Source organism: Anguilla anguilla, chromosome 9 (assembly GCF_013347855.1).
Source record: "Anguilla anguilla isolate fAngAng1 chromosome 9, fAngAng1.pri, whole genome shotgun sequence".
In the NCBI taxonomy this organism is placed as follows: domain Eukaryota; kingdom Metazoa; phylum Chordata; class Actinopteri; order Anguilliformes; family Anguillidae; genus Anguilla; species Anguilla anguilla.
In genome coordinates this window covers 28,902,954-28,929,984 of record NC_049209.1, presented here as the reverse complement: position 1 = coordinate 28,929,984, position 27,031 = coordinate 28,902,954, and the positions used below count along the sequence as shown (strand labels likewise).

The 27,031-nt window shown below is 40.0% G+C and overlaps 2 protein-coding genes across 2 annotated transcripts; both read right to left on the bottom strand.

The window, feature by feature from the left end:
• Positions 1–1,515: 1,515 nt before the first annotated feature.
• Positions 1,516–10,880, bottom strand: LOC118235845 (E3 ubiquitin-protein ligase TRIM21-like). Its single transcript, XM_035433698.1, has 11 exons — positions 10,490–10,880; positions 10,104–10,176; positions 9,687–9,826; positions 8,964–9,044; positions 6,680–6,805; positions 6,354–6,491; positions 6,076–6,204; positions 4,978–5,029; positions 4,251–4,277; positions 4,021–4,047; positions 1,516–3,608 (listed from the first exon to the last, which is right to left on the bottom strand). Exons 2-11 carry the CDS (start codon positions 10,132–10,134, stop codon positions 3,073–3,075), a joined length of 1,287 nt encoding a protein of 428 aa, XP_035289589.1. The 5' UTR covers positions 10,135–10,176; positions 10,490–10,880; the 3' UTR covers positions 1,516–3,072.
• A 2,205-nt stretch (positions 10,881–13,085) lies between these two features.
• On the bottom strand, positions 13,086–24,399 carry LOC118234964 (macrophage-capping protein-like). Its single transcript, XM_035431857.1, has 9 exons — positions 24,316–24,399; positions 23,135–23,328; positions 21,295–21,449; positions 20,649–20,810; positions 20,189–20,338; positions 19,792–19,878; positions 15,665–15,797; positions 15,218–15,309; positions 13,086–14,301 (listed from the first exon to the last, which is right to left on the bottom strand). The coding sequence occupies exons 2-9, from the start codon at positions 23,325–23,327 to the stop codon at positions 14,236–14,238; spliced, it is 1,038 nt and encodes a 345-aa protein (XP_035287748.1). The 5' UTR covers position 23,328; positions 24,316–24,399; the 3' UTR covers positions 13,086–14,235.
• Positions 24,400–27,031: the final 2,632 nt, after the last annotated feature.

Genomic DNA, 27,031 nt, shown 5'->3' with positions numbered 1-27,031 from the left:
GATAACCTGTGGCTTCTTCCTTCTTTCACCCCGGTTGCAACTTGTTGCATTGCTGTAATATCATTTGTACATTCAGGAGAGCGCCAGACTGCATGCTGAAATGCAGAGAGCTTGCATACTCTGCAAGCTGAACCACTGCACCACTGGTTGGTGCTGTGGCCAGTAGTGTTGACCCACACGAGTACTGGCTACAGCTGGTACCAGCATGGTCCATGTCCAACCGCTCATTGCACTGGTGTGAAGCGCCACTTTTGAGCCCTGAGGTATTTGTTTTTTTATTCTCTTATACTTTGTGTAAACAGTGTGTCCTTGTGATATCCTTCATGAAAAATATGGAATGACCGTGTAGAAAAATATCCTTTTTAGTTTGCATTGCTGTTTATGCCAGTGTCAACTTTTTAACTTGCAATATTTGAACACAATACATGAAAGCAATGCTGCTTACTGTGTGAACTGGACTTAGTGTGTTCATGGCTGTGGATAACCTTTACATAATGAGTATTGTACTTTATCGGACCTGTGTTTTGTAGTTGTTCCAATGACCTTCGGCATTCACTTATTGTGCGTCGCTTTGGATGAAAGCGTCTGCAAAATAAATGTGATGTAATATAATGCAATAATTCACCTCCCAAAAATGCATTGGAGCCCTCAAGTAATGAATATTTTTTCTTTTATACAATCCTTCCTTCCTACAATATTTTCTCATAGCTTTCCATGATTGTTAAATATCCTTTCAGTCAACCATTCATATTGATGCCAGTAAGAGATAGCAGTGTCAGCATTTCAGCTTTTGTGCCTGTTGTGCGCTGTGCCCCATCGGTCTTGCTCCGCCCCATGCAGCTGTTGGCTCTGCCATAGATAACCAACTTTATTGCAAGATATGGTGAACCCACTTGTCTGTGTGAGCCCAGCTGAGAAAGAGATTCAGATTATTCAAACAAAGTATATGCAAATGATATGATCAGAAGTACGTTTTTCTCCTGCAAAAAATCATCAGCATTAGATAGAAATGGAGTTATAGTAATATAGCTATGAAATGTCTGTTTAGTACAGTGAAGTTTAGGCGTACAGTATGTTCAACTTATGCTACAAACGCTAGTTATAGCACAAACATTCTACATTAAATTCTTGCTTGGGTCTGACCAATAATTCTGATGAGCAGATTTTATTTGTCTTTATGTTGCTCATTTGAAAATGAGGCCTTGCTGGTGTTTCCAGAAGTACACAAGTGCAAAGGTGCAAAATACAGACAGTGGATGGAGCCATGCATTCTACCCAGTCAGCATATTTCATCAGATAACAGTAGGACAGTTGTTCCACTAGAGGGTTTTCCAGGTTCGTTAAATTGGTTCATTAAAGTTCATTAAAAAATTAACAATATAATTTCAGTTAAGCAGAACATCTAATCTATAAATTTCTATTTTCTCAGATAAGAAAAAAAATAATTTGCCATATATAATATAAGACCAAAAATATACACCTCTGAATGGAAAGAAAACACAACGTCAACTCAAATAATGATCTCAGAGACGATGTATTCCTTTTATTTATTTTAGTTTTGCTCTATAGTCGTAGAGCTTTAGTTTTGCTCTGTGCTCTGTTTTAACAAGAAGTGGGGATTGAAAATGATTGCATGTACAATCAGCTATAAAGGGAGAGATTTTATTTGGAAGGCAAACCAGCAGTATTTGGAATTTTACCAGGGTACAAGGGCATCCTTTCCACCTCAGTTAACTGCTGAGGGACCTTTGCTGACTGCAGTGAATCACAATCTTGGTCTCCCATTAGAAACAGGTAATTTCCTCTAGTACTATCACAGGCCATTGGTTTTACTTGGTTTGGGTTTCAGAGTACTCAGAGTTCTCATTCTCGTGCGTCGATGACCCTCCACGGTCCAGGATTGAATCCAGATTAGGCTGGAGTATGCAGAATTGGCGCTGGCGTCGTTCGCACATCACCTGCTTTGCAGTAAGACAATACATTATTTAACCCCATGGGGTAATTTGTCCTCTGCATTGAACCCAGTACTTAGGAGCAGTGGGCAGCCACAGTGCAGTGGTCTGGGACCAACTCCAGTTCTGAGGCCAGTGCTTTGGACAAGAGCAATGGCAGGAGTATACCTATCCTGACATCCATGTCATTTGGTGTGGGAGAAAACCATAGTATCTGGCAGAATCACATGCAAACATGCAAACTCCACACAGATGGATTCGGCCAGCCGAAACTTATACCCTTCTTGCAAGGCAACAGTGCTAACTACTATGCCGATCTGTGCACTGAGTCATAGTAATTGTTTGATGGCATATGAAAGTTACAGGTAATAGGAAAACATTGAACAAAGGCCTTGTAAACGGCGATTATAATCCCAATTCCAACCCAAACCCCATCACATTCCACCCTGTAGGGGAAAACCCAAACCCCATCCACTGCATGAATAAAGTTAACAATGGCCCCATGGTTAAGGATCAAAATGCACCTACGCCTGTTCTTTGCATCGAGACAGTGTTTGGTAATGTGGCTTGTGTTTGAAACTATGATAGCGCGAGAACATTACACTTTCACTTTGCTGTGCCTTCTGCTAGGCATACTAATAGAGGGTAGGAATGTTTTTAGTGCAAAAGAATTTAAATTTAGGTGGGGGTTTCACAACCTTAAACCTTGTTCTCTGGTGATTACGCACATGAATAGATGTGCACCGCCTCTCTCTGGGTGTGACTGTACCCTCTGACCACATGACATACATCTCACTGTTGCACACATTTGCACTACTGCCTGGTTCAGCAAGGGAGTTTCCTTGAAGTTGCATGCACCACTAATTAAAAATCATTATAACCAGTTGCTTAAATGAATGCTAATGTGAATATGATGCAAGAGTACATTTCCATTCTTACACAGCCTGACGAAAATAGGTTGACTGAAAGGTTGCCATTATTTTTTGTTTGCTCATATGAAATCATGATTTCTGAAATGTCATGGCTGCTCCTTTTCTTTGGTTTTACATGGAGCCAGAGGGAGGGGTGCATCAAGACACAACATGAGAGGTTGTGGGGTTATGGGCTTCAGGCCATTGGGTTATGAGAGAGAGCGATCCGAACTGGGTGAAGAGACCGTGATGAGGGTACGCCCATCCAGCGGGGCGAAGAGCGGGTAGAGCTTCTCGCGGAAGTTGTCAGTGAACGTAAAGATGTGCGACTTGTCATCCATGTTGTAGAAGGATATCTGGCCCTCCTCGTAGTCCAGGTAAACTCCCAACTTACGTGACACCTGATTCAGGGGGAGTGGGGTCTCAGGCTTGGTGCAGGCATAGAACTGACGAGTGCTTCGCCACAGGGTCCAGTAGCCCTCGCTGGGGATCATGGGAAAGCGACCTTGCCTCTTGGAGGACCCTGTGGTTAGCCCCACCCTCCAGTAGCCGTTGTTGGCCAGGTCTACTTCCCAGTAGTGCCGGCCGCTGGAGTAGCCCTCCCAGCCAAGGACGCATGGCCAGCTGTCGAAGCGTTGCTTGCTGTAGGTCACCTCTGCCTCGGCCAGGGCCTCCTGGACCTTCTTACAGTCATCAGAGAGCAACAGCCAGGGGTGGTTGGTCATGGGGTCCAGAGTTACATTCGCTACACAGAAGGAAAATGCATATATGTTTTGTTTTGTATTTAAGTATGTAGTAGATGCTCTTGTTCAGAGGGACTTACAGGTATAACTTTATTTTATATTTGTATTTATTTATACAATCTATTTTAAAGAACTTCTAATGCCCTCATTCACCTCCATTAAACATTCCTGGATTTCTCACCATTGTACCATTGCAGAGTTGAGGATTTTTCACAAAGACATTTATATTAGCAGAGTAGGGTAGCATAGACATTACATATCTCATAAAGCACATGCAATTAGTATTCCTGCATTTAAATGTCCTCACACTGGCTAAACTGAAAAAGTCATTGAGTGGGAGGAGCCTCAATGATCATGGTAAAAAAAGAACAAAATAACTGTTTTTCTTCTGCAAACAAGAGGGAAATGAATTACCTTTGGCGCTGTAGATCCAGCACCAGACTGGGGACAAAGCAAAATAAGAATAATGTTTAAAAAATTAAGTATTTTACACCAAAATATATATTATATATAAGGTTGTATATAATATAATTATATGCTATATGTATTATAAATTTCATTAATAAATTAAACTGATAATCTATTAACTATATATTTATAATATTTATAACAAAATCATTAAACAGGGAGAAAAAAATAATTACCTGAATTTGGGATGTATTTTGGCATTCCTGTTTGGAATAAAAACCAAAAGTTTTTTGGATTAGATTGTCTTTTAGGGGCAGTTTAAATCAATAAATATATATATATATATACATACATATTTAAAAGGATAAAAATATTTCAAATAAACAGGTTCAACAAAAAAATTCGAAAAATAAATATACAAATGGAATACAAAAGGTAAACATAGAAACAAAACAGTGAAATATTCCATCTATCCATTATTTAATAACCCACTTATTGCTGATCAGGGTCACCAGAACCCATCCTAGCATCCATTATACTCTCCAGTTAACCTAACCTGCATTTTGGGCTCTGGGAGGACACCGATGCACCCAGAGGAAACCCACCCGCACACAGGGAGAACATACAAACTCCACATAGAAAGGCCCCAGCCGAGATTTGAACCAGGACCTTCTTGCTATGAGGCCACAGTGCTACCCACTGTACTGTGCTGCCAAGCGTGAAATATAAAGTATCTTAATCACATTTAAATTGCAAGAAAGGTTGAGTTGGTCTGTATACATTAAAATTAAACTTAAAAAATGAATAAATTTGACTTTTGGTAAGATACCTTAGAACTGTGCAGGTGGTGTTTTGAGGTTAGACGATTAAGTAAAAGCATTGGAGTGAATTCAACTACATAGAATTGAATTGAAAGAGACCAGTCAGTCCAAAACATTTTCTAAGAAAAAAGAAAATATTTACCTAATTTCCATGAGCGCTGCTTTGTTAACAACCACAGCTGGGGTACAACACCCTTAATGACAAAAAGAGATTCATGACAACCAGAAATAAGGAAATGTTTACAAGTCAGAGCACATCTACAGTATGCAATTCAGTATTAATCTTTCCTGCAAATACCATACTTGACAGTACTTTGTTAGAATTGCACGTATGAATGAGACTTTGAAAGACAAAGACCATCTTTTTAATAAATAGCACTCATAGTCAGAATACTTGCTTTGCACTAACGTGTAAGAATGTTAATATGGCTATATAAATTTAGCATAAAATGAACTGACAATTCATTTTATATTCACAGTTACTAAATTAATTAACATGGAAATACACATCAAAGGTATTGTATCATATAATAAAATCACAAACAAGATCATATTTTTCCCTAAAGATATTTATTTCACTTAAACAGTTTATTATACAAGGACAGTGCATATTAATCAGCTTTTAAATTGCAATGTCAATGTAAATGTGTTGCACTAATGATCTGATATGGATGTAAACACCTTCAAATTAAACTATATCCATTTCAAATCTTATTTCAAATCTAATGTGCTGAAGTGCAGAAAACAACTGCATGAAAACAACAAAAATCGTGTCACTGGCCAAGTCCTTTTGCATTTACCTATTTAGTTTTTATTTTTGTTTTATTCATTTTATTATTTTTCCTTTAACTCGCATGACACATACTTCACTGCTTACAGCAATGCATTTGGACATTGGTCAGCCAACGCATTACACTGAAAGTAGCTGAAACAGGCCTTCCCACTAGCCATTATGGTGGCAGTTAAATCCTTGCAATTGCGTTAAGAACAGCAGGGATCGAAGCAGGCCAGGGCTTCAGGTATCACCATCTTGTGACATAATCACCACCCACTGCTAAATTATTTACCGGGTCAAGAACTGAAACTAAAAGCAATTCATGAAAAACTTTATTTTATTTTCAGTTTGGCTTCAGTTTAATTTCAGCTTTCCCCCACATCCTCTCTTTCTCATTTATTATTCCAATGTACAAAATATCACTGTGCTAAGGTGTGGTTGAGGTAATTTTGTGAGGAAAATTACCTTATTGTCATCCTTCAGCAAGGACCATGTGATGAACTCCAGGAAGGGAAGAAGGTTTGCCAGTTTCCTCTTTCTCACTTCTAGCTGGTGCAGCATCAGACCCAGATCCTCCCTTGTCACACCGTTGACCTATGTGCCCACAAGCAAATACACACCTACATGTGCATGCACGCAATGCATGTGAGCATACATGCAAACACATGCACATGTGCTGTACATGCACTCACAGGTGCACACACACACACAAACATAAATATGCAGACAGCACCACCCCTTACCTTGGATAGGCTCTGTAACTCTTTGGCCCACTCCATGATCCTCAGTTGCCCCTGTTGGTTGGGGTCCATGCCCTCAGCCTTGCTCTCCTGCTCCTCTGCTGCAGCGGTCTCCTGTCTCCATGGACTCTGCTGAAACAGCTGCCACACAGTGTGAGAGATCACCAAAGCCACTGTAACTGTCAGCAAGATAATGCAGCATCAAAATCCAATTGTCTGCTCAATGAATTCTGCCATTACTGAACAGTGTTACTCTCTAAACCCCCACCCCTCTCTCTCTCTCTCTCTCTCTCTCTCTGTCTCTCTCTGAAGCTTCCCAGCATGCTCACCATGTCCACATTGTTGAGCTCGTCTGCCCACTTCAGGATGAGTTTTCGGCAGTCCTCCTTGCTGTGCTCAGTATGAGGGTCTGTTTTCTCTGCCTTCTTACTGCCTTTTCCTGTGTTACTGCCAGGCTTTCAACATAGCATTCCACATGTTGGTATAAAATTACACAGCCCCACAATAACCACAAGAAAGTCACTTAACAGTAAACAGGTAACACAAATCAAACCAGCCAAACAATGGCCTAACAATGGTATAAAAAAAATAGACTGGGGCAATTTCCCTTCGTGCTCCTTTTTAATTACCCCAATAATTTATTTGACATTTTTGCTGCAGGCTGTACCCATGGGTACAAATGTATTGTTGTGGTTCAATGTACAAGCAAACACACTGGCCCTCCAAGACCAGAGTTATGCACCACTGGTTTAATTTGTGCCAGTCCTACTGCAAAATCATATCAGCCAGTATAATGCCCTGCTTTAAAAGTAATACATCTTATCACTTGATCCTGAGCTGGGACGGTGATATTTGTATGAACGATTTTGTGCCATCTGACTTACACGGATGTTTATAGCTTGGGCACTCATGACCCAGGGTCCATTGCACATAAAATAAAATGTTTCTATTAAAAACAGTAGTTTTCTCAGAGTGGGTTACCATGACAGTGCCCAGAGAGGTCCATAAATATTAAGAAGAGAGCCAGAATTATTTTTGATAAATGTTAATCATTTCATGATTCTTTTACCTGGGAACCTTAAGCTGAGATAGAATTTCAAGTAGTAATAAGCTGCACGAAAAATACAATAAAAAGCCATATTAATTCCTCCCAACTCCAAGCCAGGTGTTTAAAGGCTACTTGTTATTACAGGTCAAATAAGTTGATACACCCATCGTACAAAGAGCAATATGTAGATTCCTTGATAACCAAGAGGCAACAGTGTCAACTCAAAGGTCCTGTGTTGGATACTTACTGTAGCATCTGATATAACTGTCATATTTATGACATGCTTGAACTGTTGCCCAGTGCTTACCAAGCTAAAATGTAATTGGAAGCAATAAACAAAACTGTAATTCAGTCATAGAAGAGATAAAATCCTTATTCTACTGTATGTGGACTTCCATTCCACCCAATATATTGTAATGACAGTTTCTGTTTCTTTAAAATTCCCTCCACAGACTTGGCTAGTTTTTAAACAGTAGAACCACCACACCTTGTCTTAGCCTTCAAATGAAAATAATCCACATCACTGAAACATTGAAACATTAACTCAAAATGCATCCATCCATCCATCCATTTTCTAAAACACCTTTTTTCTACTCTGGGTCTCATCCCAGCATGCAGTGGGCGAGATGCAGGAATGAATTCTGGACAGGTCACCAGTCGATCACTGGGCCTCACACCATTAACTAACAAACTCATGGCTACGGACAATTTAGACTCCCTGATTAGTCTACTGCATGTCTGTGGCCTATAACCAGCGGGAACACAGTGAAGACATAGAACATTTAAGTTATTGGCTAAAAAATACACACACCTTGTGCTCAAGCCCTTAATTGAAGATTGAAAGAAAACCACAAAAACATAAAGTAACTCTGATGTACAGGATATATGTACAGAATAATTTTATAGCATTTATTCCCAATTATAAACATTCATTTTTATACTATTCCTTCCTTGAGTGCAGCGATCTCAGTTTGCAAGATAATTTAGAGTTGCTGCTATTTTTGCCTATAAACCAGCCATTATAAAGTCAGCAGATTTTAAGAAAGTGAACTATTTCTGTAAAATAATACCCCCTGATACTGAGAATGGTCAACACCCCTTAAATATGCCCTGGGCATGTCGAAGTGTCCTTGAGCAAGACACCTAACCCCTAACTGCTCTGGCGAATGAGAGGCATCAATTGTAAAGCGCTTTGGATAAAAGCGCTATATAAATGCAGTCCATTTACCAAATATTAATGCCTGAAGTTATTGAAATTATTTTTTGAACTTGAATTACAAAGTTGAATGAAGTTCTAAGACTATTCCTGTGATGTTCCTTGAGACTTAAAGATACAATTCAAGGAAAGTCCAGGAAAACTGATCAAATGGAACGGGAATATTTACCCCAGCTTTCCTAATATTCCAGGACCAAAATTTCCCTCCAAATCTGTGCTCTCTGTCCAAACTCAACAACACCCCAACTGGAATACTTTCTCGATAACCCCCTCACTCACATCACTTTGCTGAAACCCAAAAAGGTTTCCTGTGACCCTGCCCACTCCTGGCCTTTAACCCCTGTCCCACCTTGCAAAGCTGGTCCACCTCCTTCTTCCACTGATGAATGAACTGAACACACTCCTGCAGATTGCGCAGGTCTCTCAGATCCTGTGTTTTACAGACATAGACAAAAGAGGTGCACTTATATTTACATTTAGTAATTTAGGAGAAGCTCAAATCCCAAGGCACTTACTGTAAATACAGTAAGTGCAAACCCAAAGGTTTAGGCAATGAGCAGAGCCCATTCCAAATCATCAGTGCCACACGTGATAAGCCAACATAAGCAGCATCATGGCTGTGACTACTGACCTGCACCTCAAAGATTGATATTAAGATTTCTATTATTGTCCATTTTTAAGAAAATTCCTTTTGTGAGATTGACATGTATGGTACCATGATGTTCGGGACTAAGTCATATTTTTTTTCTTGATTTGGTTCTGTACTCCACAGTTTTAGATTTGTAATCAAACTATTCACATGTGGTTAAAGTGCAGAATCTCAGTTTATAGGGAGTTTTTGTTTCACTATGTAGAAATGACAGCATATTTTATACATAGCCCCCATTTTAGGGTAACATCTTTCACATTTTACAGCCCTGTCTTTCACATCTTTCTTCTTTCCTTCCCTTTTCACCATTTTACTCTACCCTTTGTGTAAATACAGATAATCTCTGTTCATTGACGCCCTGTACTGTCCTCACTGCGTCACATTGTCCCGTGCTCGATCTCCTTCCCCCCTTCACACTGGCACCTTAGTCTTAGAGGCAGAGCTGCTGGTGCTGGGGACGCTGCTGTGTGCCTGTAGGTCATCCTCCAGGTGTGTCCAGCGCACGGCCCCAATGGAGTGGCTTTGGCCAGCGGTCTCCACATTCACCCGCATGCGGGGGTCCTCTGGGGAAAGCAAGCTAGTGCATAAACAGGCATGCAGCTATGCACAAATATCACACACGCACACGCATGCACACACATCACACACACGAACACACTTACACATGCGAGAACACACACGGTCATTCATTTGGACACATGCACACATCTGAATCCAATCGGGGGTGATGTGTGCGTACGTGCACACGTGTCTACAAATAGTATATATAAATTATTTTATTGAAACATTTGATTTAAATCGGTGTGCATTTTTATTTTAAACTGGAACCACAATACTCACTGATGTTTTTGTCTTTCAGAATACTCTTCATTGTAAACAGTGTAGTCAGTCCTCAATGTCTTTCATGAAGTATCTGCAAACAGCACAAGTAAAGCTATATATATATATATATAGTCATATATAAACATGTTGAAATGCATAAATACCTAAATACATACACTATTCTTTCTTTTTAAAATGTTTCAGTAAGAAGTTACTGCGAAACAGGTGTTTAAATGAATAAGCAACAAATAAGTAGCGTGTAGTTAAGAACACAAACTAATTTTCATATAGTAGTTTAGAAACCAGTCAAATCAAGTTCCCCCCCCAAAAAAATTCTTCAACACAGCTTTCTAAATGAATGAGAACAACTTTCCTGGCTTTTTAAGTAAATAAATTACACTCACCACAGCTGAGGGCTGAAAAGACAGACCCGTGTGCTGGAGAGCAGGGTAGAAGGAAATTACCAGCGAGATATTCGTGTGCAGTGATTCTTCTAGTGGTATGATATCACCATGATCTTTAGACTGTTTTATGACTGTCCTGTATAAACACGTGATTATATGATGCTCTTGCTCAGACCCTGGGGATATATTATACCCTGGCATGAGATCAGTGCCCAGATTTACTAATACAAAAGAAATATGGCGCAACTTGGGCTGTTCGAACACTTGTTTCGCGTCGACTGGGGTCTCCACATGCTATGTTATTCCTGTGTTTGCTATTTAGTGTGGTTGCCTTAGGCAATCACACTACTATTATCGCACATATTATTAGTGTGGTTGCCTTAGGCAATCACACTACTATTATCCCACATATTATTATTATTCTTTCTTTCCACCCATTTTTTGGACCGCTACTCCTCCCAGAGTTTTCACACCACATACACATGTGCCATATGTCAAATTGACCGGCTTCTTTGACCGTGTGCTATTACTTTGTGGAAAGTTTCGCTGCACAGTGTTTGATAAATATGACTTTTTATGGCCAATTTTTTCCCATAGAGATGAATGGGGAACGTGACGTCATACATATGTGAGCGGTGAAGTTACAGCATTGGTCGGCTAAGCACACTACGTTCTCACCAGCCACCAAAAAGGATATAGCTGAATGCTGAAGTGAACGCGAAAAAACGGCATTCCAAATGAAAAATTAAAAATGAAAACGCTGTCAGCTAGGTATATCAACAAACATATGGCTTAGGCATACCCAGAAGTCCTCAATAATAATAGTATTTCACAATATATTACGCAAATTCGTTGACGACTTTTAGTCAGGTGCAGCGTCTTTGAATGCTAGTGCTAACAAAGAGCGAATGCATTTAATGCGATGATGAGAAAACTTTCGATTGATCTAAAACCGATATTCCAAAACCAGAAATAGACGTGTTATACATGGTTAGAAAGCTTATACTCTCACCTACTGAATAGATGAATTCTCAATCAAGCCAGACTGTACTAAAAAGGGCAACAATGCTGTCAACAACACGTGTGCAGCAGCTTCTGGTCCGGTCTTACTCCAGAAAACGATGTCATCTTGTAATACCACACATGTTGCTTTGGGTGTTCTCGAACTTTGTAGTACAATCTGGCTTGATCACTTGATCGATCCAATAGGTGACAGAATAAGCTTTCTAACTGTGTATAATATGTCAAATTTTTACTTTTGCAATACCGTTTTATATCCCCTCGTATGGGAAGTTTGGTCTCATTATAACTGCATTACGCCTTCAGTCTGTGATAGCATTGAAAGCAATGCTTTCTCACCCCAACGCGTTTGCTACAGTACACATCTCCACTTGCCTGTTGATGCACCCCTCGTTACAACAGAGGCTAGTAGTGCTGCCTACCGATACTTATTCACAGATGCTGTATTTAAATGAGTTAAAATGCAACTATTTTAACACATATTTCTCGCCTCATTTTCGTTCTTGGAAATTCGGCTTGGCTAACACGTAATAGGCTGCTCTGTCTATGAGTTGGTCTCAGAGATAACAGATTAGACTCTGAATTACAGCCCAATTAAATGTTTTTAGTTGTGTGGTAAAAATGAGCTGAAATTCACGCAAAACCATAAGTCAATCAAATTAATCTCCCTAGCCCCGTCTTGCTTTTTTTAAAATGGTGCGATCACACAGTGTAGATATAGGGTTTTTCCAAGACCCTCTGAACATGCCAGCTAGCTTTATGATTCGCCGTCACTCGTCACCGCATACCACGAGTAAAACACTGAGATCTCAAGTTTTGATGAAAGGATCAATTAGCTCTGAATATATGTGTCGCAAATAAACTCGTTGCCGTGATGTTATAGCATGTACACAATACTCTGTCTCTGCTTATACTACAGAAACTGTTCGCTCTGTTCAGCACAAAGTCGACGTTGCGTTGGCGGCAACCACACTTCACAATTTCTGCAGGAATTGTCTAGTTGTTTGTTACTTTTTGAACCAACCTTGTCCTTGCCATTCTGTGTTGGCACAAACCTTAATGTTCAAGATGAAATTGTCAAAGTTTCTGCTTTTATATACAGGTGCTAGTGCTTCTGATAAATGTACACTTGATCATCAGCACCAGGTTCAAATTACCATCTTAATTGATATGGAAGCAGTAAGCTTCACACATGGCTTTTGCATGTTGGCATATTTTGAGGTTGAAAAAAGATGTAAAAACCGAGCATGTATGCGTAATGGTGAAGACTAGAAAAGGGTTATGTAATAAAAGTTATATAAAAGTTATATCCTATTGAGTAAAACCATAGAATTGAAAGCGGGTGTACTTTTCACACCACAGCTTTAAAAATAACTATATAGTGAATACACAAATTATAAGTCAGATGTTCCCCTTTGAAAGAGGAAGTGTGCTGCTTCATTAAAGGCCAGTTGTAAAAAGATAAAAGGTCTGTTAAAAAAAAAGCCATGAATTATGAATCTCTCTGAGGAACTGAAACTTCTTGAGAAAAGGCTCTGACCAAACTTCACCAAAAATCACAGACAGTTCTGTAGCAAGACAATGAGCTCTACATTTATTGTACCTGTTATATTTATACAGGTATTTTGCTCCATTTGTGCTTTCCTTGAATTTGAAAAAAAATCTTGTGAATGTTGGACTGTCAAACTGAGGGTGCCAGCATTGCTAAAATAACCCAACAAATCACCATGAGGACGTCATCTTAATGCGGGACTGTCAATACAGTCAGGACAACAATGATATGCTATGTCTGTGTGTGCATGTATCTACTGTTAGGACTAGGCAAGACAATGAGTTCTGCATTGAGTGTTGCTGTTATATTTAATGTGGCTTTAACATGGTTTTCTTGAATTTGAAAAAGAAATCTTGCAAACAGTTGCACTGTGTCATACTGATGGTGTCTCATCATGCTTAAAAAGCACCATCCAACAATATCACTGTACCTTACTGCCCTTACATTGCTATGATACCATATGATGTCATTTTACTGTATGTTACAGTTGAAATACCATTATTTACCATATTTACTTTCCAACCTTGCCCTCTTTTGCCCAGATAAAGTTCATATGTTTATATACACACACACACCACACCCTTATTTAATCAATCCTCCCTCTATACCTGACCCACTGTATGAACCCAGCCTTGTCATAATATAATATAAATCTTATATTTGTCTCAACACCATTATCTATGCATAGTTGGCTAACTGGATGATACCCAGTTTTATATACCAGCCATCTCTTCCCTACGTTATCATTCCATTACGTAAGACTGTTTATTTACACACATGCCTATATCCAGGGAGACTTACAGTGTTTGATTCGTGCATGTTGTCACCTGTCAAAACAGACTAATTTGTTGCACTATGTTGAACTACTAAACTCTGGAGGCCATTCTTAATCAGTTCTCGAAGGTATGAGTATTACATTGCAAAATATTGTATGAAACCAGCAACTTTTTTTCTGGTGTCTTATTATTATTATTATTATTATTATTATTATTATTACTTGCAGTGGCACTTGCAGTAATGTGGAAAGTGACCATTTTACTTGCATTTTATTACTTTAATTAGATTTTACAATGATAAACCTTAGGATTACAGTATGCAAAGTATGCTGTTTGTTGAGGTAGACATACAATGTCTCCAGGTCAGCCATTGAGTAATCTTGACCTCTGAAGTAAGGTTAGTCCCAGTCTTTGAAGAACTGCTTGAATATCATTGTCTCTCGTCCTTGGGGGAAAATCTTCACCTGCAACAGCAGAGTTACACAGGTCACCCACAGGTGAGGTGTATAGGGAGTCCACCCAGGTGAGTCACACAGGAGAGTTTCATAGGTGGGGTGAAGAACACTCCCACACTGATTTCCTGGATCCTTCCCACAAATTCACAGCACCAATAAATAAGGATTTTATTAAATTAAACCAAGCCCTGCCCAATTTATGGCATAGACTGAAGACCCAGCTTTTCAGACTGCAAATCTGCTCCTCTTCAGTTATTGTCTGTCAATTTTTTGGATTTCCTTTTGAGATGTTACATGTGAATGTAATAGATACAGTTGTGCAAAGATAGGTTATCTATATAGTGATATTTACTTTTGTTTTAAAAATAATTGTTGCTTTGTTCTGTTAACTTTACACTTTTTGTGCCTCCAGAGCCTTCTTGGTGATACTGCACTTTTGTATTCCTGAGGCTAACAATGATGTTCTCTTCTTGTAAGTTGCTCTGGATAAGAGTGTCTGCTAACTTGTGAAATAAAATCACTGCTATGTAATATCACACTCAGGATAGCACTCTCCACCTAACAAGGCTGTTACATACTCTGCATAGGAAATAATGCCGTTTTACTACACACTACCACATGAAGATGTTATCATTCAATTCAGTGCTGTACAGATTGGCAGCGAGTCAGGACAAATCAAATGTATTTAACAACAATATACCAATTAACACAAATCTGATTCCTTCATTGTGGAGAATTTATGGAGTATTGTGTTGCGTTTCACACAGGAGTTTTCAGTGGTTTAAAATCAGTACACATTGACTCGCAGTATTACAATGTTTCATCAGTGATGGAGTATTATAAGAGTAATATTCTGCTGTGTGTGTGTGTACATGTGTGCATGGGTGTGCTTGTGTATGTGCGTGTGTGTGTGCACATCAGACACCTGTGTCTTCATTCTGGGGTAGTTCATCTGCTCGATAAAGTTTTCTGCCATCTTTAGTGCCTCTTTCTTCTCCTCTGGATTGGCTCCGCTCCCTGTCAATCAATATTGTTACCCAATCCGTGCATGAATATTCATCTGAACAAACTTAACGTTGATAATCAGTCTGTTCTTGGCTCATTCTTTAAATGCTAGAGATTTGAACAGAAGATAATATAACACAACAGGTGCTTAAACAGTGGCATAATTTTTTTCCATAAATCCTTAAACAAATATACCTTTCTCCTCATTTGCCCAATTTGAGCTCTTCCCTTCAATGCCTCTTTTTGAATCTTGCCCCTTTTACTCAAAGATTTCCCTCCTTTTGCCCATTACATTCTCCTTGACCTTCTGCTTCTCCATTTCCCGCCCATATCCTCTCTCACTCCTCTGGCCCCTCCAGCCTCTCACCTTTCCACACAAAGATCTGGCCGTTAGCCCCGTTGTCCAGGATAAAGCAGTCATCCCGGACCAAGAGGTCCTTCCCAAACGGACTCTTCTCTGACACTTTGGTCAGAGTCATTCTGCCCGTGGCATCAGACACCTGTGGACCGAATCACAATGCCAGTCAGTTTGTTGTGCATGTGAGTATTCTGTCTAACAGAGTAACCCAAATAATAATAACTAGACAATTCTTGCAGAAATTGCGAAGTGTGGTTGCCGCCAACGCAAAGTCGACTTTGTGCTGAACGGAGTGAACAGTTTCTGTAGTATAAGCAGAGACAGAGTATGGTATACATGCTATAACATCACGGCAACGAGTTTATTTGCAACACACATATTCAGAGCTAAATTAACCCTTCATCAATACTTGAGATCAGTGTTTTACTCACGGTATGTTGTGACCAGTGACGGCGAATCATAAAGCTAGCTGGCCACTTCAGAGGGTCTTGGAAAAACCCTATATCTACACTGCGTGACCGCACCATTTTAAAAAAAGCAAGACAGGGCTAGGGAGATTAATTTGATTGATTTATGGTTTTATGTTAAGTTCAGCTCATTTTTACAATTCAACTAAAAACATTTAACTGGGCTGCAATTCAGAGTTTAATCTGTTACCTTAGATACCAACTCATAGACAGAGGATAGCCTATTACGTGTTAGCCGACCCAAATTTCTAAGAAAGAAAATGAGGCGAGAAATATGTGTTAAAATAGTTGCATACAGCTTCTGTGAATAAGCATCGGCTGGTAGCCAGTACTAGTAACTTCTGTTATAACGAGGGGTGCATCAACAAGCAAGTGGAGTTGTGTACTGTAGCAAACGCGTTGGGGTGAGAAAGCGTTGCTTTCACTGGCTGAATGCGTAATGCAGTTATAAAGAGACCAAAGTTTCCAACTCGCTGGAATATAAAACGGTATTACAAAAGTAAAATTTGACATATTATACATTGTTAGAAAGTTTATTCTGTCACCTATTAGATTGATGATGTGTAGATCAAGCCAGTTTGTACTACCAAGTTAGAGAACACCCAAAGCAACATGTGTGGTATTACAAGCTGATGTCTTTTTCTGGAGTAAGACCGGACCAGAAGCTGCTGCACACGTTTTGTTGACGGCGTTGTTGCCCTTTTTAGTACCGTCTGGCTTGTCTGAGAATTCGTTTCATAAGCTTTCTAACCAGGTATAACAGCACGTCTAATTTTGGTGTTGGAATATCGTTTTTTTAGGTCAACCGAAAGTTTTCTCATCATCGCATTAAATGCATGCACTCTTTGTTAGCACTAGCATTCAAAGACGCTGGACCTGACGAAACGTCGTCAACGAATTTGCGTAATATCTCGTGAAATACTATTATTATTGAGGACTTGTGGGTATGCCTAAGCCATATGTTTGTTGATATACCTAGCTGACAGCGTTTTCATTTGTATTTGGAATACCGTTTTATCGCGTTCACTTCCGCATTCAGCTATATCCTTTCTGGTGGCTGGTGAGGACGTACAGCAGACCGCATCACGTGTGCAAAGCCGACCAATGCTGTAACTTCATAATTCACATTTTTATGACGTCAGAGCCCCATTCATTTTCAATGGGAAAAATTGGCCATAAAAAGTCATATTTCTCAAAAACCGTGCAGCGAAACTTTCCACAAAGTAATAGCCTTCGATTCCCAAAGAAGCCGGTCAATTTGACATATGTCAAATTTGTCAATTTGACACGTGTCAATTTGACACGTGTATGTGGTGCGAAAACTCTGGGAGGAGTAGCGGTCCAAAAAATGGGTGGAATAATAATAATAAATATGTGCGATAATAATAGTGTGATTGCCTAAGGCAACCACACTAATAACAATAATAATAACAGCAACAACAACAACAACAATAATAATAATTTTATTATTATTACTATTATTATTGTTGTTATTATTATTATTATTAGTGTGGTTGCCTTAGGCAGCCACACTACTATTATCTCACATATTATTATTATTTTTATTTCTTTCTTTCCACCCATTTTTTGGACCGCTAGTCCTCCCAAAGTTTTCACACCACATACACGTGCCATATGTCAAATTGACCGGCTTCTTTGGGAATCGAAGGCTATTATTTTTTTGTGAAAAGTTTCGCTGCACGGGTTTTGAGAAATATGACTTTTTATGGACATTTTTTTTCCCATAGAGATGAATGGGGAATGTGACCTCATACATATGTGAGCGGTGAAGTTACAGCATTGGTCGGCTTAGCACACGTGACGCAGTAGGTTTTAACCGGCTTCATCTACAGGAAATGTAGAATCCAGATGCGGTGCATATCTCCATTTTCGTCGTAATTACAGAAAACACACATTCGTAAACTTCAAATGATTTATACCACAATGTAGATAAAACCTTGACGAAGACGTACATGCACGGATTGTGTTGTTCAACCGAGGTTTCCTGGCGGCTTAGCCACCAGAGTGGATATAGCTGAATGCAGAAGTGAACGCGATAAAAACGGTATTCCAAATGAAAAATTACAAATGAAAACGCTGTCAGCTAGGTATATCAACAAACATATGGCTTAGGCATACCCAGAAGTCCTCAATAATAATAGTATTTCACAACATATTACGCAAAATCGTTGACAACATTTCGTCAGGTGCAGCGTCTATGCTAGTGCTAACAAAGAGTGCATGCATTGAACGCAACGATGAAAAAACTTTCGGTTGACCTATAAAACGATATTCCAAAACCAAAATTAGACGTGTTATACATGGTTAAAAAGCTTATGCTCTCACCTACTGAATAAATGAATTCTCAATCAAGCCAGACTATACTTTAAAGGGCAACAGTGCCGTCAACAAAATGTGTGCAGCAGCTTCTGGTCCGGTCTTACTCCAGAAAAAGATGTCAGCTTGTAATACCACACATGTTGCTTTGGGTGTTCTCGAACTTTGTAGTACAAACTGGCTTGATCTACACTTCATCGATCCAACAGGTGATAGAATAAGCTTTCTAACTATGTATAATATGTCAAATTTTACTTTTGTAATACCGTTTTATATCCCATCGTATTTGAAAGGTTCGTCTCATTATACATGCATTACGCATTCTTTGTAACAGTGACAGCAACATTTTCTCACCACAGGGCTACAGTACACAACTCCGCTTGTCTGTTGATGTACCCCTCGTTACAACAGAAGCTAGTACTACTGGCTACCAACCGATACTTATTCACAGAAGCTGTATTTAAAATGAATAGAATAAGCATTCTAACTATGTATAATATGTCAAATTTTAATTTTGTAACACCGTTTAATATCCCAGTGCATTGGCAACTTTGGTCTCATTAGAGCTGCATTACGCATTCAGTCTGTTGTAGCAGGGAAAGCAACGCTTTCTCACCCCAACGCGTTTGCTAAAGTACACAACTCCACTTGCATGTTGTTGATGCACCCCTTGCTGCTACAGAAGCTAGTAGTACTGGCTACCAGCCGATACTTATTCACAGAAGCTGTATTTAAAATGAAATGCAAATCTTTTAACACATATTTCTCGCCTCATTTTCATTCTTGGAAATTCAGCTTGGCTAACACGTAATAGGCTACTCGAGTTGGTCTCAGAGATAACAGATTAGACTCTGAATTACAGCCCAATTAAATGTTTTTAGTTGTGTGGTAAAAATGAGCTGAAATTCACGCAAAACCATAAATCAATCAAATTAATCTCCCTAGCCCCGTCTTGCTTTTTTTAAATGGTGCGATCACGCAGTGTAGACGTAGGGTTTTTCCAAGACCCTCTGAACATGCCAGCTAGCTTTATGATTCGCCGTCACTCGTCACCGCATACCGCAAGTAAAACACTGAGATCTCAAGTTTTGATGAAAGGATCAATTAGCTCTGAATATATGTGTCGCAAATAAACTCGTTTCCGTGATGTTATAGCATGTACACAATACTCTGTCTCTGCTTATACTACAGAAACTGTTCGCTCTGTTCAGCACAAAGTCGACGTTGCGTTGGCGGCAACCACACCACTACTATAAGAAGAATAAAAAATATTGAATCTCTCTCACTCTCCCTCTCTCTCTCTCTCACTATTTATGTGTGTGGAGCGCTCACCTTGAATAAAGAGGCACAATTAGAGACATCAGCTTGGGTGTCCTCCTCTGGGATGCTCTCTTTCAATTCTGGCATAGGGCCCAGAACCTGTCAGAGTAGTGAGACGTGACAATGACTAACAAACAATAACTATGTTTAAAAAAAAAATGTATTTCTGCTTTATTCTGGTTTGTCTGACAACATCGCCACAATTAATTTTAGTGTGGTGTTCAGCAATTTGGACTTGGAAGAAATCAATGCTAAGCCAAATGAATTCAGTATTTAATGTAAACTACTTCAGTAGAAAATAAATACAGCAGTTAAGCCCTGTTACAGATGGAGCTTGTAGCTATACAGTGGAGTTGGTATGGTGGGCCAAGTCTGCCCTGGTTTCTGTCCCTGTGCCAGGTGTTTTTACCTGAAGCATCTCGGGCGTCTCTTCTCCCTCGCTCACGTCAAAGATGCGGGCCTTGCCATGTTTGTCCGCGTCCCGAATAAGCATGGAAATCTCCCGTGCCTTCTGTTTCTCAAACATATTGGCCTTGGAACCGACCCAGGACAATATTGTCTGAACCGGGAGAAACACTTGTGGTTATTACACTGGGCTTGTACTGAAGTAAAACATAATAATAATCTGGAGTGGTCTGTATTAAAACAACCAAAACAGAGTTTCAAAAGGCCAGGTTTTCTGAGCATCAATATATAGATTTGGAAAGTGACTAAGGATTGTGGCTGGTTAAATAATTGAAAACATTAAGATATACACATTAGCTTTGCAAATCGCATTCACAGAATACAGAACAACATGTGGAGGTCCAAACACAAACCCTTTCCTGTTTCTCCTCTTTGTCCCCTTGTTCACACCTTCACCCCCTTACCTCTCCCAGGTCCAGTATGAAACAGTCGCCCTTGTTGAAACTCTTCCAGCTGAGTTCTACCTCCCTGGCTCGGATGTTTCTTTTGCCTTTGACCTGGTATAACCGGTGGATTGGAGCAGAACCAGACTGAACCTTCCTAAACCCTGACTCCACACCACCCTCCTGAGAGAGAGAGAGAGAGAGAGAGAGAGAGAGAGAGCTTTTTTAGCTGAATGGAAGCTGTAGAGGGAGAGAGAGAGGTTCTCTCATCAACAAAAAGGGAAAAGCTGCACCAACTCTTCAACATATTCAAGCTTCTTATTTTCTGGCAGTTTTGGGGAAGCAATGTAACTGAATGAGAGATAAGAGATGAACAAATGAAAAGATTCTGACATTCCTCTCCCTCATGGCACCCCCCTGTGGGGATAAAATAAGGAAACAAATGTCACCTTACTGATATAGAAGAACAGAGGAGCTCCACCAAACACAAATCATGTTTGCAACAATAGAAAATGGCAATGGTGACTGATGGATAGTTTCTGGTAATTCCCAAATGAATCACCAAAGCATAGCCAGAAAGTGTCTGTCACCAGGTGGAAGATAGCATCACTGGCAGTTTCCCTGTTTAAGAAACCCTGCCCCCTCCAAACCTTGTTTCTCCACCCACCTTATAGCTGACTCCCCTGGGGAAGAGGCTCATAAACTCAGGGGACTCATAGCCCTGCACCTGTCGGTGATGCACGGGGTCTGTGCGCAGGAAGTGATCCAGCTGTGTGGCCAACATGGCACAGGCCACCTGCTCGTCTCGAGAGGACTTCTCACCTGTACAAAAACAGGCGGGGCAGCGAGGGACGGAGAGGGTAGGTGCAGGCATGAGGGGTGACAGTGTAGTAAAATGGTTAGGAAACTGGTCTTATAACTGGTTGCAGGTTCAAATTAATATTCTTTTCACCTGACAGCCATGCCAAAAGATTTGACCAAGGGATACTGGCAGATTCCCTTGTCTCAGGAATCTAAGGAAAAAAAGTCCTTCTCTTCTCTGTATGGTTTATGCCAATTTGTGATCTTTTTTGCTGTTTGGGGCTCCTGACACATTCCAGCACCTCATAGACCAGGCACATTGCCCCACCTATGCATATGCTGCTGCCTAATCAGAAGATCTCGAAGCAGTACACAGAGCTCACTGCCAAGCCAAAAAAAGTGTGAGGTTGGACGGAGAGCCATTATGTGGGCAGTCAGCGCACTCCACTATTATCTCCTTACAGGAGCATGGGTCAGAGTCAACACAATCACCCTGATATACCCCCTGTGATCATTACCACACTGTTGGATGGAACAAGCAGCAAGGTCTCTGCTAAGAAGACAGCCTTGAAAAAGGTGCAGGGCTAGGAGTACAGTGCAAACTGCAGTTCAATACAGTTCAGTACTTCTCCTTTTTTGCACAAACTGTCAATAGTGTTGATGCTTCAGTTGTCACATTCTCCACCCAGTATAGGTCAACACTTAACATAACATAACATAACATAACATAACATAACATAACATAACATAACATAACGTAAGACGAGAACAGGCCATTCAGCACAACACTGCTCGTCTATTCCTACCACTAAACTGAAGTGAAGTGGCTCACACATGCACCAAGCAAACTTGTTTGGGCAGACTTATAGCTCTGCTCCATACAGACACTTCTTCTCAGAACACGTGCACAGTTTGAACAAGCAAAGGTTCACCACCTAGAACCTCTGGAGTAAACTAAGCCCGTATAAATCTACGAAAACTGGCACACAAACATGTAGCATTTACCATCGCTAATGAATTAAGGAACTGAGAGAATTGGCCAATCACCTAATGCAAACTTCCCACTCATTGATTCTCTGCTTTCAAAGGACCAAGTGATGTAAGTCACTTGTGAAATACAGGATATTGCTCTGAAAGAAAATAAGCATACTTATTTCAGACTAATTCTGATACCATATACTCGTCTGTTTAAAGAAAAGCTGTGTATAGTATTTGTGAAACAAATAACAGACCAGAGTATACAAGTGGACCAGTCATGTAGACATAGAAGAGGCTGATTACAGTGTTACCAGGTCAGATAAATATTTCATAAATGATATGTTCTCTCAAAATCCACCCAAAAAGCAAAATTGTTGGCTGGGGATTATGTAGATGAGGTGCAAACAGACTTTTATGGAGGGGTGGGGCTGAGGTTTGAATTGAATTTTCTATACCTACTATACAAGTGTCTGATATGATTTTCACAGGTAGACCCACAATGTTCTGTATCATACTGTCTGATCATGCCCGCTTTGTTTTTTAAAAATAATATAAAAATCCAGTCTTTCTAAGGGGTGGGGCCAGGCTCTATGGCAAATTTGATGGATAATTGTCTAGCTAGTCAAGTGATTTCACATGGGATATCCTAGCCCTCAGCGGGCCATTCCGAAATGAGTTAAATACGTTTAGTTGTTCTGCAATGCCATCATACAAGGCATCATACCTACCGATCCACATGTGTAGGTCAGCTCCTTCGTCTCCACGGTTACTCAGAATCAGGTAGGAATCCCCGGTAAAGAAAGCCCCCAGGTCCGAGGGGTCCAATGAAACGGCCTTCATCTTCTCCACCCTCCAGCCTTTGAGACCCAGCTCCCGAGCCTCCGGACCAAACTGTCCCGGTACTACTGGGAAATGCAGCATTCTGCAGGACAGGGGCGGAAATTCATTATACTACACTATATATGCATATGTATGCAGTGATCCATCTGGACTGCTCTCTTGGGGGAAAAAACACCACTTCTGCAAACCAATGTGTGGTTTAACACAGTGAATCACCAAGACAGTGATGGGTTAGTCATGCATCACGGGTCTTGCACCGTGAACACATCCATAAACTCATTAAATCATGCTTCTGTCTAAAGAGGCCAGGAGTGTTCTCGAATTCAAACTTATGAATGCCAGTAAGAACTTGTAAAGGAGGCACTGTCTTCATGACACAGACACACTAAACTGCTGGAGTTATGCTTCATGGAAATATGAACAATTGCTTTCAAAATTTCAACTTCGTCAGCAGCAGAGCCTTTATTTGCTCTTGAACACTGGCTCTGATCATAAAATTAGAAATCTAGAGAGCTAAATTAGACAGTGGTTTTAATGCACTAACACAAGGAGCTCAAAGCTGAATCAATGTCTACGACAACCCAATCAGTTGTAATATGTTGGAATATGTATGTATGTATACATAACTAACATGTATGAGTATGTAGTAAACAAACAGCAGGTCAATTAGGAAAGTTAATTCTAGATATCAATCTTGATCGGAGAGCTGGATTGGGGAAAAAAATACATTTTTGCCTGCTATTTCAACGATCAATTTGCCCACAGATTCAGAACTAATAGATCCATTTCAAACAGTATTTAGGTTAACTAAAACATAACTCCACACTCACATAGACGATGTATGTCTTAATACAGAGAACGCTACTGTAATACTCAGACACACTGTGTAACTCCAATAATGGTGAAATTAATTGTAGTCCTAAGAATGAGGTCAGCAGTAATTTTTTAATACATTCAAACACAGATTTGTTCAGTTTGTAAAAATGTTTTGAATTAAAAAATTCAAAATATGCATTTGAACAGGGAAGGAAACATTTTCAGAGGAAAAGGAAAATAGTGTCATTCTTACCTTTTACTTTTGCTTGTGCACCAAATCTGTGTGACAAATGTATCTGTGAGAGAAAGGAACTGATGGCGGAAAAGCTTCTAACTGTCCTTATGATAAGCTTCCTATCTTGGCCACAAGTCATACCACAGCCCCAACCCCCGCCCCCCCCCCTCCCCCATACAACATTTTTTAAAATTTCAATACAAGCTTGTGCAGTGTCCTGCGAACTTTTGAAGTAATAAGATAATCAATATCTATACTATGTAAATATGTTTTGTTACTTAGCCTGAATAGTTTAAATTGAACCAACCAGTTACATTACACCACAGAAGCTAATTGTGTTCTCTGCTTCACTGGCAGAGTGTCTGTAAAGTGGAAAATCTCAGTAGTTTCTGAAATACTCAAACCAGCCCATCTGGCACCAACAACCATGTCACGTTCAAAGTCATTTAAATCACCTTTCTACCCCATTCTGATGCTTGGTTTGAACTTCAGCAGATCGTCTTGACCATGTGTACATGCCTAAATGCATTGAGTTGCTGCCACGTGATTGGCTGATTAGATATTTGTGTTAACGAGCAATTGAACAGGTGTACATAATGAAGTGGCCAGTGAGTGTGTGTGTGTATATATATATATATATATATATATATATATAAATTTCCCATCTGTAGGTAGCACAGTTGGGTGGATTAAACCACTGACATGGCGATGCTGAAAGTAATCATCGCTCCCTGATCACAGACTGGGTTCCTGAGGGGTCCTGTAGCCAGGAAGCAACTGAAATTTCTTTCACATTTTTAAAGTTTCGTTTTACTTTTAAAACCCTTGATTTCAGATATTTTCATTTTGCAGTACATTTACTTTTTTTATTTATTTACCTAATAACAATTGTAAAACAGTCAAGAGGATATACAACAAGTGAAAGAATTTTACAAATGGTCAAGTAGTATTTTTACTTAATAAAAATTCAAAGCTATGAAATAAAATATTTTTAAAACCTTTTTTAAGAGTCTGGCTTTAGAAGTATATTTCAATTAATGGGAGGGGAAAAGCTATGTGCAAAGAAATTGACAAATTACCATAAATGCCCTGAAATTCCTGTTAGTTTCCATAAATACCCATTAGTTTTATGGAAAATTTCCCATTTTGAATATTCATGGAATTTTGCAACCCTCCTCTCAACAGCATGCACACACATCACACATGTATAATAACTTCATATTTGGATAATTGCCTCACAGCAAGAAGGTCCTTGATTAAAATCCTAGCTAGGGCCTTTCTGTGTGGAGTTGTGCATGTTCTCCCCATGTCCGCAGGTCCTCCAAGTACTCCAGTTTCCTCCAACAGTCCAAAGACATGCAGGTTAGGCTAATTGGAGAGTCTAAATTGGCCCTGGATATGAATGAGTGAATGGTGTGTGCGCCCGGCGATGGACTGCCAAACTGTCCAGGGTGTATTCTTGCCTTTCGCCCAATGCATGCTGCGAGCCCGACCAGGAATAAGGACGGATGGATATGAGGACGAATAAGGATGGACGGATGGATATTTGGATGGACGGATGGATATTTGGATATATACACATGTATCTGTAATTCAGCTGTTGGAAGGTACTGGGGAAATATATTTGGTAAAATCACTTAGCAGCTTCTGTAAAACTACTGCTATGTTGAAAGGCAGTTACAGCTAAATGAAAATTTGAGCACTGCCTTTGAGTGCCCAGTCACAGGTCTGTGACAAGAGCTACATCTAGTGGCCAGACTTTAAATTGCATCTCAAGAAGCAGAAAATATTTCTACCAAGTTTCTGCATGGATTGATGTGTCACCATGATATCGTTGAGCTTGTGGGTTATAGATCCTGGAGTGTAAATATGAAACCATTTCACAGCAATGTCCTCATGTCTGAGGGCTGATTTGCCTGCTGGACTGCTTCTTTTGGAACCCATTTCCATCCTGTTGAAAATGTGGATGCAGAATCTCTTACTGTGGTGTCTCTCGACTCCATTACTGTTATTTTGAGCCTTGCTCTGGTACATTTGAGCATTTATATTTCCCATAGAGAGCTAGAGAGCTGCTCACTCATTGATGTGGCCTCTGCACTCCTTCATTCAAGCACTTCTTCCTTTGCCTATTTTGAGGCCATTCTTACTTAAATCTTATTGCTGTTAGCTATTGTAGCTGTTACCTTCTTATGAGACACAGGTGCAGACATGGAGCTGCTTTCCTTCTGATGATGATGATGTGCAAGTCTCCGGTGTGGTACTTTTTCTTCTTAATCATCTTTTCCATGCCAGGGTCCTTAGCTACGTAATCCATCCATTAGTCATCTTTTTCTCCCACTCTCACAGTTTAGGGGTGTGCATTTTGTAGTTCTCTTTGTAGCCTTTACGTTGGTGTATCAAACATACTTATTCAGCACTGGATACTGTAAACATGACTTAAATATACAGTCATAGGTTATTAAATATCTCCCTGGTGGAAATTCCAGCTACCAGCCTAAGATGGAGTCCAGCTGGAACCAGCTACCGCTCCAGCTGAATACCATCTGGTTGTCTGTACCAAGCTGCTCCACCAGCTGGAATGGTCTTGCTGGCATGGTTGCTATCTCATCCATCTTGTTGCCAGCTTGTCCATCTCCAAACCATCTGAACCAGCTTAAAACTAGGCTGGAACCAAGCTTCTAGTCTAGTTTTTCCATCAGGACTTGCAATAATATTTGATCTAGGTTATCTGTAT